The sequence below is a fragment of the Paramormyrops kingsleyae genome, unplaced genomic scaffold, assembly GCF_048594095.1.
Source record: "Paramormyrops kingsleyae isolate MSU_618 unplaced genomic scaffold, PKINGS_0.4 ups185, whole genome shotgun sequence".
Taxonomy (NCBI): Eukaryota; Metazoa; Chordata; class Actinopteri; order Osteoglossiformes; family Mormyridae; genus Paramormyrops; species Paramormyrops kingsleyae.
This window is the reverse complement of record NW_027326123.1, coordinates 14046-28670: the sequence shown is the minus strand read 5'-3', so window position 1 is coordinate 28670 and position 14625 is coordinate 14046. Positions and strand designations below refer to the sequence as shown.

Sequence of the window (14625 nt, the reverse complement as noted above, 5' to 3'; positions counted from 1 at the left end):
GGGGGGGGGAATAGAAACGGTGAAACATGAAATTGCCAGTTGATCCGACTGCACCTTGTCTCCCTATCAGTGAAATTTCTGTACGATGTATACCTGTCCGCGAACATAAAATGGTTGGGATACCCGTATCATATATTATTTTAATGCTCCTAATGTGTGATTAGTGTTTCTTTCAGTGTTGGTTGGAGTTTCCCCAATTCTTGTGTTCATTATAATTAGTATAAGTTACTGCTGTACTCCCTGCACCGTTGTTATCGGTTGATTGTCTGATGTTCCACACCTTGTCCCTCTCCTTAGCCCAGGTTCCTTTTGTACGTAAGTGCCTGCCCCTACTCCGCTCTTTACTCAATAGTTGTGTTCAAGTTACTGTGATACGGTACTATGTGTGCGCTTGTGTGTTCATAGTCACTGTTTATTGTGAACTCTGCTTGGTTTTCTAGTCCTGCTTCCTGTTTAGTCCAGTTGCTTTGTTGTGTTATTTGGTGGTTTCATTAGTTCATTCCCATTCCTCCCAATTTTGTTTTTTATCCTCCTGGTACTCTTCCTTTTTCCTGCCTGATGATGATCTATGCCAGAATCCTTTACAGTAAGCTGCAAGTAAGTCTATATATTAGTTATATACATTAAAGGCACAAACCGACCATTTGACCACACAACACGCAGAGTCAACATCAGCGAAGGGGAAAGTCCTACAAAGCAGGTTTGACCAAGATCAGGAAAACGCGCAGAGGGGGACCGAACAGGCGAAAGCCCGATGGCTGTCAGAAAGGACACTGGTCGTGATCGTCCACCTTAGGCATAGTATTTTCACGTAGATTAATCGGAGTATATGAGGATAGTGTGTAATCCAAGCAACGCACGATAAAATTCCAGGAGATAAACATCTGTTTTATACGCATGAGGGAAGGCTGTGAGGCTGTTTCTCGGGATAGCCTACTCAGGTCCATAAATCCGTCCAGAGCTTGAAAAATTAACCACGACCGTTTTTATTGGTTTCATCATTTACGCAGCACGCCCACCTTATTGCTTGTTTCAATTATCCACCCCTTTGTGTGTCTTATACTGCAGTTTATACAGACGCTTAATTGGTGATTTCGCGGAATTTTGCGTGTCAGCTGAGAGGGAAGTCAGCAAATTTACAAATGCACTCTTGAATAAACGTCTGACCTGTGCTGGAGAGAAAGATCTGGACCAGTCCTGAAAAACACGTGAAATACTACCTAACGAAAAGTGTATTTAGCCACTTACCGATGTCGCTTTTGATCTGGATCATGAAGCCATCACTACGGCTGCACTCTCCCCATTGGGGGTTTAATTTCACGATTGCGACCTGCCTGCTAATGATGCTGTACTTCATCCTGCCGAAATCGTTTTTGCCTGAGCGATTGGACCCCGCAGCCACGGTGACTGCGAAAGCGTTTGTGTGGAAGGTGCACAAGAAGCACTGGCCGGTGTGGGATGAAAACGCCACGGAGATCGGGGTGGCGATGCGTCGTGCCATAGGGGAGTTTTGGGAAAGAAACCAGTTTAGTGTCCCTCGCAACATGATGCACCGGAATGTTACCCTGACCCAGAGCGATCTCATGCACGAGCTGCGGACTCGGGTTCCCCTCCGGACGATAGAGCCGGAAGACGGTCCGTTCTCTGGAAACGAGTGGCAGGAGTACTTACCTAGGCGGAGTTTGGAGCAGAGTCTGGGACCTCTGAAGACGTGTGCTGTGGTCATGTCTTCTGGGTCCATCGGGAACTCCGCGCTGGGAGCAGAAATTGGTGAGTTTTTCGTCAAATGTGCGTAATGACGCGGGGTTCATAACGGAGAGATTCCATCGTGCCGCAACACGGTGTCTGCTGCTGAAAGGAGCTGTAAAGCCGGTTAAAAGTACCAAATAAACGATTTATGTGGATTAAAACTGCAGTAAAAGTAATTTGCTTTGGTTCAAACTGTGGGTGAAGTGAATCACTTGAGTTTGTGGAAATGCCGCGAGAGATGCATGACAGCCGCTGCGCGCGCCTGCGCTTCCCCGCTTAGATAAACACGACGCGGTGCTCCGGTTCAACGCGGCTCCCACCCAAAAATACAGTACCGACGTGGGCAACAAGACGAGCATGCGCCTCGTCAACTCACAGGTACAGTTACCGAAGATTTTCAGTTTGTATATGTTAAAAGACTCTGTCACTCGTCTGGAGGCTTAACAAGACCAGGGGCCTGTTTCACAAAGCAGGATTACTTCATTAGCCAGATAACTTGCCAGATTTAAGGTAGTCTGGGCTAAATGTAAATTGATGAAAATAAGGTCTATTTAGCCCAAACTACCTTAAATCTGGCAAGTTACCTGGCTAAGCAAAAAATCTTGCTTTGTGAAACAGACCCCAGGTGGTCTGTGTTTGTTTGGGGTAAAATGATCTCATGAAGGACATTCAGTTGCTGTGTTGGGAATGTCTAATTATATGATTCTCTACATTTTAGAATACTATGGTTATTAAAAAAAAAAAAAAAAAAAAAAAAACAGATGTAATTATGCATTGCCCAAAAAAGTATTTAAATAATTAATTGGGGGGCAACTCTATGGGCTCAGACTCAGAAGGTTCAAATTCCGTAGTCAGCAGAGTGACCCCACCATTGGGACCAGCAAGGTCCTTAATCTCAATTGGAGTTCCCACATATACTGAGCAACTCCTTGGCTGTTTTTCTTTCACTTGCTGGTCAAACTCTGTACTGTGTTTAGGTCAAGTGGCCAGGGGGGTATTCCAGAAAGCTTGGTTAACTTACCATTTGGTACAGTAAATCATAACCTCTGGGTTGATATACCCTAAACCCGCATGAGTATGTCGGTTCCAAAACACCTGAGAAGAGTAAGTTCAATCAACCTCCTATTGGTTACCCAGAGTTAATGCGCGTGCACCGTGCATACATAATGACGTTTTCAATTGATCGCCGATTTCACGAGTCAAAATGGAAAATCAAAGTGAAAAAAAGAGAGCGGCATACTTCAGAGGCGGAGTTGGAAGTTTTAATGCACGCATATGACGAATTCAAGCCAATAATAATGGAAAAAAAGCAATACCGCTGCATCGGCTAAAGAAAGAGAGTTGGCTTGGCAAAAAATAACGGACAGAGTAAATGCGTGTGTATTAAATTGCAAATTTGACATCGCCTCCCCTTTTATTATAATGCAAAATAATTAAACACCTCTTCCGCATCCCTTTGACTGTTAAATCACTATGAAAGCATTTACTTGTCCTGCCATTCATTTCTTTAGGTTAAAATAACAATGTGTATCGACTAGGAATATATGGTTTCTTATTTAATAAGGTGTAATCCTTCTGGAGCCAGAAGAACTTTGAGCCAAGTCAAAATGAAACGCAAAAACATTCTGCAAAAAGGTAATATTTGATTACACGATTACTGAACTATTTATTAAACACGATTAAGTATATTCTTTCTGTCATGTAGCTAATAGAAAAAAGGCTGAAGCCCGTCTAACTGGCGGGGGCCCACCACCACCTCCCCTCACCCCATCTGAGGGCAACCAGTGGTAACCAGCATTGTACTGTCCTGTAATGATTACCTATAGTTAGTGGAAAAAAGTAATGAGTTTGATGATTTTAACAAGGCAAAAAATTAAGGATACAAAATCAAGTTACCTGCACATTGATACTATGAATAGATTTCCTATTAACAGTCTCCCTCATTTATTGAAGGAGCTTTAATAGGAATGTAGGTGTCATCAATGCACCCAATTATGAATGAATGAATGCCTTTTATTGTCACTATACATGTATTACATGTATTCCAAATTACATTTGGAAACCCTGAAACAGAAAGTCATATATGGAAGTATCAAGTGTGTGTGTGTGTGTGTGTGCAGGATGAATACATGTATAGATATAAATAGTATGACTACATATTAAATATGCATCATACATTTTACTACAAAGGACAAACCTACCTCTGTGGAATTCCTCTTTAATAACACGCAGAGCTTTATGGACAGGGAACTGTACAAACGTGTGTAAGAAGCGTTAAGTACCAGACATACTGTGCGAACGGCTCTACACACAGTTGCCTTTCCCACATGCTCTGCGTCGCCCATATTGTACAAAAAATGCCCTGACGCAAAAAACCGAAGTGCTATGTACAGAATGTTTTCTGTGCTAAGCGCAGACCCGCGGTTTGGGTTCGTGACATTTGCAATATGCGGTTTCAAGAGATGTTAAGTAAATTAACGATTCTTTTGAAAACCGATAACGCTTTTTCAAATAATCATTTGCAAATGAAAAGATATCAATACGCGGTCTTATAACTCTCTCCCGGCGAAAAAAACCTTGTATAATTTGTGCCTCCATGTCCACAGGATCGTCATCAAAAGGGCACGCCATGCTCAGTAACCTTCTGCAACAAACTGACCCTGGAACATAACCTGCTCAGTAGCAGGTTATCTTCAGAGAGTAAGCTGCTATGGTGACGTACATACCCAGAAAGTTAACCTCCGTTTTTGGAACCGAAAGATGAGGTTATCCACTAACTTACCCTTAAACTTACCCGGGTATGTCACACAACCTGCTTTCTGGAATACCCCCCAGGTCATTTTGGTGTGTCCAAACTTTTGACTGGTACTGCATGTCTTCACAATATTGAAATAAAAAAATAAAATAAAACTTGTCAACGCAAACATGAGCACATGTAACTTTATTTACAGCATATTTGACTGTACACCTATGCAATCATGATGGGGACCACAGCTGTAACTATGGTGTTTTATACTAATGTTCAATATAATGTATTAATTGTGAACAACTATTTGTTTTTAAAAGAGCACTAGCCCTGCCACTGTCTTTATATCTCGTGTGTGTGTATGTGTGTATATGTGTATATACACTCACCTAAAGGATTATTAGGAACACCATACTAATATGGTGTTTGACCCCCTTTCGCCTTCAGAACTGCCTTACTTCTACGTGGCATTGATTCAACAAGGTGCTGAAAGCATTCTTTAGAAATGTTGGCCCATATGGATAGGGTAGCATCTTGCAGTTGATGGAGATTTGTGGGATGCACATCCAGGGCACAAAGCTCCCGTTCCACCACATCCCAAAGATGCTCTATTGGGTTGAGATCTGGTGACTGTGGGGGCCATTTTAGTACAGTGAACTCATTATCATGTTCAAGAAACCAATTTGAAATGATTCGAGCTTTGTGACATGGTGCATTATCCTGCTGGAAGTAGCCATCAGAGGATGGGTACATGGTGGTCATAAAGGGATGGACATGGTCAGAAACAATGCTCAGGTAGGCCGTAGCATTTAAACGATGCCCAATTGGCACTAAGGGGCCTAAAGTGTGCCAAGAAAACATCCCCCACACCATTACACCACCACCACCAGCCTGCACAGTGGTAACATGGCATGATGGATCCATGTTCTCATTCTGTTTACGCCAAATTCTGACTCTACCATTTGAATGTCTCAACAGAAATCGAGACTCATCAGACTAGGCAACATTTTTCCAGTCTTCAACTGTCCAATTTTGGGGAGCTCGTGCAAATTGTAGCCTCTTTTTCCTATTTGTAGTGGAGATGAGTGGTACCCGGTGGGGTCTTCTGCTGTTGTAGCCCATCCGCCTCAAGGTTGTGCGTGTTGTGGCTTCACAAATGCTTTGCTGCATACCTCGGTTGTAACGAGTGGTTATTTCAGTCAAAGTTGCTCTTCTATCAGCTTGAATCAGTCGGCCCATTCTCCTCTGACCTCTAGCATCAACAAGGCATTTTCGCCCACAGGACTGCCGCATACTGGATGTTTTTCCCTTTGCACACCATTCTTTGTAAACCCTAGAAATGGTTGTGCGTGAAAATCCCAGTAACTGAGCAGATTGTGAAATACTCAGATCGGCCTGTCTGGCACCAACAACCATGCCACGCTCAAAATTGCTTAAATCACCTTTCTTTCCCATTCTGACATTCAGTTTGGAGTTCAGGAGATTGTCTTGACCAGGACCACACCCCTAAATGCATTGAAGCAACTGCCATGTGATTGGTTGATTAGATAATTGCATTAATGAGAAATTGAACAGGTGTTCCTAATAATCCTTTAGGTGAGTGTATGTGTATGTATATATATATGTGTGTATATATATAGTGTGTGTGTGTGTGTGTGTGTGTGTGTGTGTGTGGCATGCCAAACAGGAAATATTTAATCATCTTTGATATATATGGAATGAAACCCGATATATATGGAATGAAACTCGGAATATATGGAATGAAAGTCGATATATATATATATAATGAAAGCCAATATATATATATAAGGAATGAATGTCGATATATATATATATATATATATAATGAAACTCGGAATATATTGAATGAATGTTGATATATATACAATGAAACTCGGAAGATATTGAATGAATGTTGATATATATACAATGAAACTCGGAAGATATTGAATGAATGTTGATATATATACAATGAAACTCGGAATATCTGGAATGAATGTTGATATATATACAATGAAACTCGGAATATATGGAATGAATGCCGATATATATATATATATACAATGAAACTCGGAATATACTGTATGGAATGAAAGCTAATGGTATCGCCCTTGGTGAACAGATCGAGTGAACGCTGAAAACTGCCTAAAAAGTTTTTTTTTTTTTTTTTTTATTATTATCTTTGTCGTTTTATATGATGAACAATTTCTGTCTTTACACCGAATGTCTGTAAAATTTATATTTTGAAGAACTGCTGTTCGTACGCTAAATGCATTTAGGGGTGTGGTCCTGGTCAAGACAATCTCCTGAACTGCAAACTGAATGTCAGAATGGGAAAGAAAGGTGATTTAAGCAATTTTGAGCGTGGCATGGTTGTTGGTGCCAGACGGGCCGGTCTGAGTATTTCACAATCTGGGATTTTCACGCACAACCATTTCTAGGGTTTACAAAGAATGGTGTGCAAAGGGAAAAACATCCAGTATGCGGCAGTCCTGTGGGCGAAAATGCCTTGTTGATGTTAGAGGTCAGAGGAGAATGGGCCGACTGATTCAAGCTGATAGAAGAGCAACTTTGACTGAAATAACCACTCGTTACAACCGAGGTATGCAGCAAAGCATTTGTGAAGCCACAACACGCACAACCTTGAGGTGGATGGGCTACAACAGCAGAAGACCCCACCGTGTACCACTCATCTCCACTACAAATAGGAAAAAGAGGCTACAATTTGCACGAGCTCACCAAAATTGGACAGTTGAAGACTGGAAAAATGTTGCCTGGTCTGATGAGTCTCGATTTCTGTTGAGACATTCAAATGGTAGAGTCAGAATTTGGCGTAAACAGAATGAGAACATGGATCCATCATGCCTTGTTACCACTGTGCAGGCTGGTGGTGGTGGTGTAATGGTGTGGGGGATGTTTTCTTGGCACACTTTAGGCCCCTTAGTGCCAATTGGGCATCGTTTAAATGCCACGGCCTACCTGAGCATTGTTTCTGACCATGTCCATCCCTTTATGAGCACCATGTACCCATCCTCTGATGGCTACTTCCAGCAGGATAATGCACCATGTCACAAAGCTCGAATCATTTCAAATTGGTTTCTTGAACATGACAATGAGTTCACTGTACTAAAATGGCCCCCACAGTCACCAGATCTCAACCCAATAGAGCATCTTTGGGATGTGGTGGAACGGGAGCTTCGTGCCCTGGATGTGCATCCCACAAATCTCCATCAACTGCAAGATGCTATCCTATCAATATGGGCCAAAATTTCTAAAGAATGCTTTCAGCACCTTGTTGAATCAATGCCACGTAGAATTAAGGCAGTTCTGAAGGCGAAAGGGGGTCAAACACTGTATTAGTATGGTGTTCCTAATAATCCTTTAGGTGAGTGTATATGTTTATGTATGTATGTATGTATGTGTGTATGTGTGTGTGTGTGTGTGTGTGTGTGTGTGTGTATGTGTGTATATGTGTATGTGTGTGTAATTTTGGGGGGCCGGGAACCAATTAATTGGTTTTCCATTATTTCTTATGGGAAGTTAAGTTTGAGAACCGAGGTACCACTGTATACTGAATGAAATTTACGGTTAAATATTTAAAATGGCACTACAAATTGGTTGATTCACTATATAGTGGGCGAGTGGGCATTTCGAACACAGCCAATAACCAGGGTTCAGCCTTTACTGAAACTCTTTAATTCCACCATCTAGAGGCACTTTATTGCTGGTGTGAGATTGAATGTTGAAATAATTCCCCTGAACCCCCATAAGTACCCTGTGTTGTCCCATACTGAAAGTGTGACTGATGCCTTTCTAATCAAATGATCAAAAACTCCTCATAACTGGAAACAGTGGCTTAATAGACATATTTCCTTAATTCATGGTGACCTGACATGACATAAGTACAGTTGTTCCTCTGTATCCTCGGACCCCCCACAGTCCAGTGCGGGTACTAATAAAAGTGAGGCATGTCCTGATTGAGGAGCCTTATGACCTGAGGGCAGACGCTCCTCTTGAGTCTCTCTCTTCTTGTTATGATGTTGTGGAACCGTTTGCCTGAGTTCAGCAGAGGAAAGAGACAGTTACTGGGGTGGGAGGGGTCTTTAGTGACTTTGATCGCTCTGGTCCTAAAGGGAGGGTAGATCACATCTGCACAGAGGAACGGTCTCAGGGTCCCTGCTCTGTATTCTCCCACCTTATAGGATGTTATGAGATGTTATATATTGTTGTTTCATTGGGGAAAAAGAGTTTGTACAAAGTACTGGATACAGAGGTACCAATATTTTTGTTAAAGTTTTGTTAAAAAATATCCCTCAAGAAATATTTGCTTGGAATACATGTAATTAAATTCAAGGTTGGATCTTTCTCTCTTTTCAGTGTAAGATTAAGCTAATTCACTATAAGGTTGATTTTTAACAGCCCTTTTTACTCATCTTTACCAGGGGTGCCTATCATTGTGGGGTGGGGGGGCTGTACTTTGAATCATCACTAGATTCCTTATATTACACTGAATTAAGTAAGTACTATGTAAATAGTTGTTGTGCTGTATTGTTAAGGAATATTAACAAGGAAGAACCTAGAGCCAAAGTGTGTTTTCAGTGGAGAAATACAAAGAATAAAGTTATTTAAATGACAAGTGCATGTATAAAATATAATTATACATATGTGGATACAGAGGGCAATTGTATTACTAGCAAGGGAATCAACTGATCTTTAGCCATCCAGGACAATAAGCATGTATATTGTTTGCTAATTATTCACTACAGAGAAACACACATGTATGCTGTAACTAACTGGTTGAGATATTGAGGTTGCCGGTACTTCTGGTGAATTTCTCAAGAGTTTAGTGGATTTTCTCTCTCCTGCCCCAAAGGTCCTGACTTCTAAGTATACTGGATTCCTGACTGATCCCCTGTACAGCACAGGCGTCCTAATTGTGTGGGACCCCTCTCCCTACTCCAAAGACCTCTATGCAGTGAGTGTTACCTAACGCCCCCATGTTGGGGTGTCAATGGCTCTCACTGTCTGCCTCCATATCAGCGTCTGTGTTCAGGAGCCTTCACACCTCACACCGTAACATCTCGATTTGCAGTGACCCGTCTGTGAGGTCACAAACCCTCATCTTCATCAAGGTAAATCGTAGCTGCTCTGCCTCCACAGTGGTATAAGAAACCAGACTTTAACTTCTTCAGGACGTACCTGCAGTACAGGAAGCTCCACCCAGAGCAGCCGTTCTACATCCTGAGTCCGAGCTTTCAGTGGAACCTGTGGGACATCATTCAGGAGAACTCCCCAGTGCACATTCAGCCCCACCCCCCGTCCTCTGGCATGCTGGGTAAGTTAGCTGTTAGCCAGACTGCAGTAGAGCACTAAACAGACAGTTGCTGGGTAATGCATAACCACTTCCTGTTTCTTCTCTTAAGGCATTGTGGTGATGATGAACCTCTGTGAGCAGATCAGTGTGTACGAGTTCCTGCCGTCGCGCAGGAGAACCAGTCTCTGCCACTACTTTGAAAGCATCCGTAATAAGCAGTGCACTATGGGACACTACCACCCCTTAACCTTCGAGAAGAACCTCATAAAGCGACTCAACCATGGGACTGATTATGACATCTACTCGTCTGGGAAGGTGACTCTGCATGGATTCTCACAGCTGAACTCTTCCACGAGTATTTTACCAATCAGACAGTTATTTCTCCTGTGGGCAGTGATGATCTCATTGATTTTTAAATAAAATCAATTGATAGGTCATTATTATTATTATTATTATTATGAAAATCAAGACTAGTGACAGTAACAGCCTTTGTTACCAAGCAAAACTGAATTTTCCTGTCGATTTTACTGCAGTCTGCAAGATGTCGTCTCCTTTGGGAATGCGATCGACGCAGGTTATGGTAAATAACCAGCGGCCATAAACGCTGACGGTTTTTGCAGGTCAGAACCTGTGCTCCCCACCCATGCAAATCAGCACTTAAAAATATATTTGGTATCGAAGTACTGGCTGCAATCAATACACCAGGTGTAACCAAAAGAAAATGGGTATTTTCTGTCACTCAAAGCAGCTTTAAAAAGCACCGTGCAGCTGCATAAGTGACTGTTATCGTCTATATATACAAATTTATGCATGAATTATTTGCAGGGGTTAACATTACACTCATGTGGATCCTCCCCAGGACAGTCATAACAGATCCTTGAGCTGCTGATCCACGGGTGACTCTCCATATTCCCCAAAGTAAAAGAATACTTATAGCCTATAGTGAGCTTTAATGCACAGACATTAAGGCTCCCCTGCTGCTGTGTCACAGCACTGGCTGCTTACTGTGTCACTTCAATAAACAAAGATTTATAATTAACCCCCCCTCTTTGTTTTGTCTAACAAACGGTGCACCATGATCTCCATGCTGTTTTCTTTTTGTTTAGCAGTGGATAATGCTAGGTGTTTCCTACAATGACTGCCAACGTTGGGAAGACCTTGGCTACCACCTCATAAAGGAGGCATCTCCATCTTTATACACCCCTCCCCCCCCTTTGTCATTTGCATTGCCAGCCCCACAGTGTCTGTGAATTATTTACAGCTTATAGATACAGGGATGAAAGTTAAACTTAATTGCAGATCAAACATTAACAAGTAATGATCGAAAAGCAGAGGATTCTGATGTATAATAGATATGTATTCCACCAGGATACCATGGCTAAGAATCAAATCAAGGGTGTGGTTACAGGCATGAGTAGGCAGACTACATTCTGCCCGTGACATCTTCCCTGTTCACCCTGCCATCTGATGCAGCTCCAGCACTTGCCTGTCATCAGCTCCATGCCCCCCACTTTGTGACTCAAATGTTAAGACTTTGAAAATGTGAATCGGGACTTTGCCATCTTGATCAATTGAGCTTCCCTGCCAGGCCCAGGAAAATGGGCTCCCCCTTTGAGTCTGGTTCCTCCCTTCAGAGTTTTTCCTTGCTACTATCGCCTCTGGTTTGCTCACTTGGGGCTTTGGGCAGAGATGCTGTAAAGCACTTTGAGACCATGTAATGTTGTGAAAACTCACTATACAAATAAAATTGAATTGAATGAAAGTGTCCCAAAATTAAGAAAGTTGAGAACTGGTTTTACAGGAAACTCATGAAATGTGTACCAACATTTCTTTCTTGACCGTGGGGTGATGGAGATTACTGTTAGGTGGTGTCCGTCAAAATATGTGTGTGTCCAGTTCTCGGTAACGTCACTGTTGTCCCATATATTCTCCACTTCTTGATGACTGTGTTCCATGGTATATCTAATGCTGTAGAATGTTTTTGTACCCTTCTCCTGACTGTTACCTTTCAACAATGAAATCCCTTTGATGCTTTGCAAGCTCTCTGAGAACCATGGTTTTTGCTGTAGGATGCAACTTAATTTATGAATTCTACTAGGACAGCTTTATTTGGGGTTAATCAAAGTCACTTAAATTGATGGCAGGTGCTTCCTCAAAAAGAATGATTGCTATAATTAAATCACAAAGTGGTTCAACAAAGTGCATACTTATGCAACCAGCTTATTGTATGTTTCTTATTTTTTATATTTTCCCCCTAACAGATTTGTTTATTTTTGTTTTCAATGGGATTGTACAGGTTATAGGTCACATTAAAGGTGGGAAAAGTTTTGAAATGATATATCATGATCTCATTTCAAAAACCTGGCATTTTAATGGGGGTGTGTTTTAGAACAAGAGGGGGATATACGGCTCTCGAAGGAACAAACAGGCACGTTTAGGTTCTAACAGAAACACTTTATTAAAAGTAATACAATACAAAATGACCTTGCATTAAAATCAATACTCGATATTGTATCAAAAGCAATGCAAAATAACCTCGTATTACAAGTGATATCAAATAGTATTATTGTCATGTAGCGGGCTGCAGGCGAGCGGTGCAGCAGGCAAACAACCCAAACAACGGTGTTTTATTCGTAGACAGGACCGGGGGAAGCACACGTACAAACATCAGCAAACATTAATGACCGACCTGGGAGATAGTGGGAGACACGGACTAATATGGACAGGATACGGTGAACAGAACAGGCAACAGGTGAATACAATTGGGAATAAACACTGGGTAACGAGGTGGGCGTGACACACACAAGGATCGGACGGAGCAGGACGTGACAATTATACTGTGTACTATAGCCAATAATAATAGGTGCAAAGATACAAATGATTATGATAGAGTGTCATCAGCAGGTTGCAACAGAGATACAGAGAGACTGGAATAGTCACAGAAAGGCATAGAAGTGGATGTCCTTTGGCCACATCTCATTCTGATGACCACTTCATTGTGAACAGTGCCCTGCAAAATCGGATTATGAATGCCACTCAACTCCAAGCACATTTAAAGGAGGTGAGAGGCAACCAAGTGTCACATCAGACCATCTGACCACACCACCAGGCCCAGGCATCATCGTCTTGCATGGGCCAGGGAGCATTTAAGCTGGATGAGGGACCAGTGGGCTTCAGTGCTGTTCTCTGATGAAAGTCGATTCACGCTGAGCAGAAATGATGGCCGCTAACAATGTTGGAGACGTCAAGGAGAGCGCTATGCATCAGCCACTGTTGTCACCAGATGAGCCTTTGGTGGTGTTGGTGTTTCAATGTGGGCAGGTGTGTCTAGTCAATACAGAACTGCCACGCACACCGGTCAGGCGATCGCCACGAGGACCCGGAAGTAGGCGATTGCCCGGAAGATAAGTAGAGGAACATTTCTTTCACTCGCCGCTCAGTCATTGCAAAATGACCCAAGCCCTTTCTACCTCCATCGCCGGTACTGTGAGTACTCCAGTCTTTGGTTCTATCTCTCTGATTGTGTGTGCGTTTAGAATGCGGATTCCAGTGGGAATCTCTACTCCTTATTTAAAGAGCGTTCTTAGAATAATCGCGTGGTTATCCTACCTCTTCATGTAAACTCCGCGTCTGGGTCATCATCAACGCTACACGGGCTATCCGTGGTCGCCAGTCTTTCTCCGTATTTTCTGCTCGAAATCCTGACAAGAACTAACCTACACTTTGCGAATGGGACAGTGATAAGCCCATACTACCTGAATAACATCATTAATCCAGTCATTGTGCCCCTGCATGAACAACACAGACCTAATTTCATCTTCCTGGATGACAGTGCTCCAGCTCATCGAGGTCACATCATTAGGGAACAGGTGCTGGAGACTGAGATACCTCAAATGGAGTGGCCTGCACTTTCTCCAGGCCTGAATCCCAAAGAAACCCTATGGGTCAGCTGAGTCACTGTGTAGAGTCTCGGGTGAAGCAGCGTTTCCTGCCGAGGAAGCCTGCTCTACCCTCAAATGGAGGAGCTTCCTCAGGCTCTCTGCCATCCTCTCCAGAACTCGAGGTGAGGAAGTTGGGCAGCAAACTGCCCTTGAAGCCTCCTACTGAGCGAGACCTGCACTGCCGGATCCCCCCCAACACCCGCCATTATAGACCCTGAAGGGCAAAGAACTGCCTGGCCTGGGTCTCAGGTGTCGGCGGCGAAGCAGCAGGGAGACGAGCCTCGGGTGTCGACTGTGAAGCAGCGGATCCCAGAAGGGCTTCCGAAATGCCCTCCCATTTGCACTCTTTCCACTTCTTTCTGCGAGGTGACGCAGCGGGGGCGACAGAGAGTTGCCTGAATGACAGGAGGAGAGACAATCCACTGTCCAGATACGCCCACCTGAACATCGCCGCTGCCACTAGTTGGCTCACTCCTCCTCTGCGAGGTGCGAGATATCGGGCGGGGAGATCGGCTCCAAGATCTGAGCGAGATCTCCAAGATCCAAGACCTCCCTCGACCGAGTAGCGAGGGCTCGAGCAGTGGGGTCCTTTTTTACCTTGGGCTGTGTGAGCCAATAGATCACCTCTTCAATCAGGCTGAGGTATTCTTCCTCCATGAGGCGAGGTGTCTTCTTTCGGAGTCCTGTCATTCTGTCACACCAAAGGGGAAGCACAGACCAGGGAAGCAGGAGAAGGAACCGAAGAATTGGGATTTATTAGGAAACCGCACATTATAAACACAGCAACGTCAATAACAGGACTCCGGAAAGACGAACAGGGAGGCACTTAAATACACAAACTCAGATAAACAAGACTAGACACAGCTAGTAACATG

General features: G+C 43.2%; 1 protein-coding gene across 2 annotated transcripts; it reads left to right on the top strand.

The window, feature by feature from the left end:
• Positions 1 to 357: 357 nt before the first annotated feature.
• On the top strand, positions 358 to 10848 carry LOC111849057 (beta-galactoside alpha-2,6-sialyltransferase 1-like). Of its 2 annotated transcripts, XM_072708616.1 has the most exons (5): positions 671 to 1770; positions 2030 to 2127; positions 9369 to 9470; positions 9656 to 9830; positions 9919 to 10848. In XM_072708616.1, the coding sequence occupies exons 1-5, from the start codon at positions 1251 to 1253 to the stop codon at positions 10227 to 10229; spliced, it is 1206 nt and encodes a 401-aa protein (XP_072564717.1). In that variant the 5' UTR covers positions 671 to 1250; the 3' UTR covers positions 10230 to 10848. The 2 variants fall into 2 exon arrangements, with proteins under 2 accessions (XP_072564718.1, XP_072564717.1); XM_072708617.1 differs by lacking the exons at positions 671 to 1770; positions 2030 to 2127 and adding an exon at positions 358 to 597.
• The last annotated feature ends 3777 nt before the right edge of the window (positions 10849 to 14625 follow it).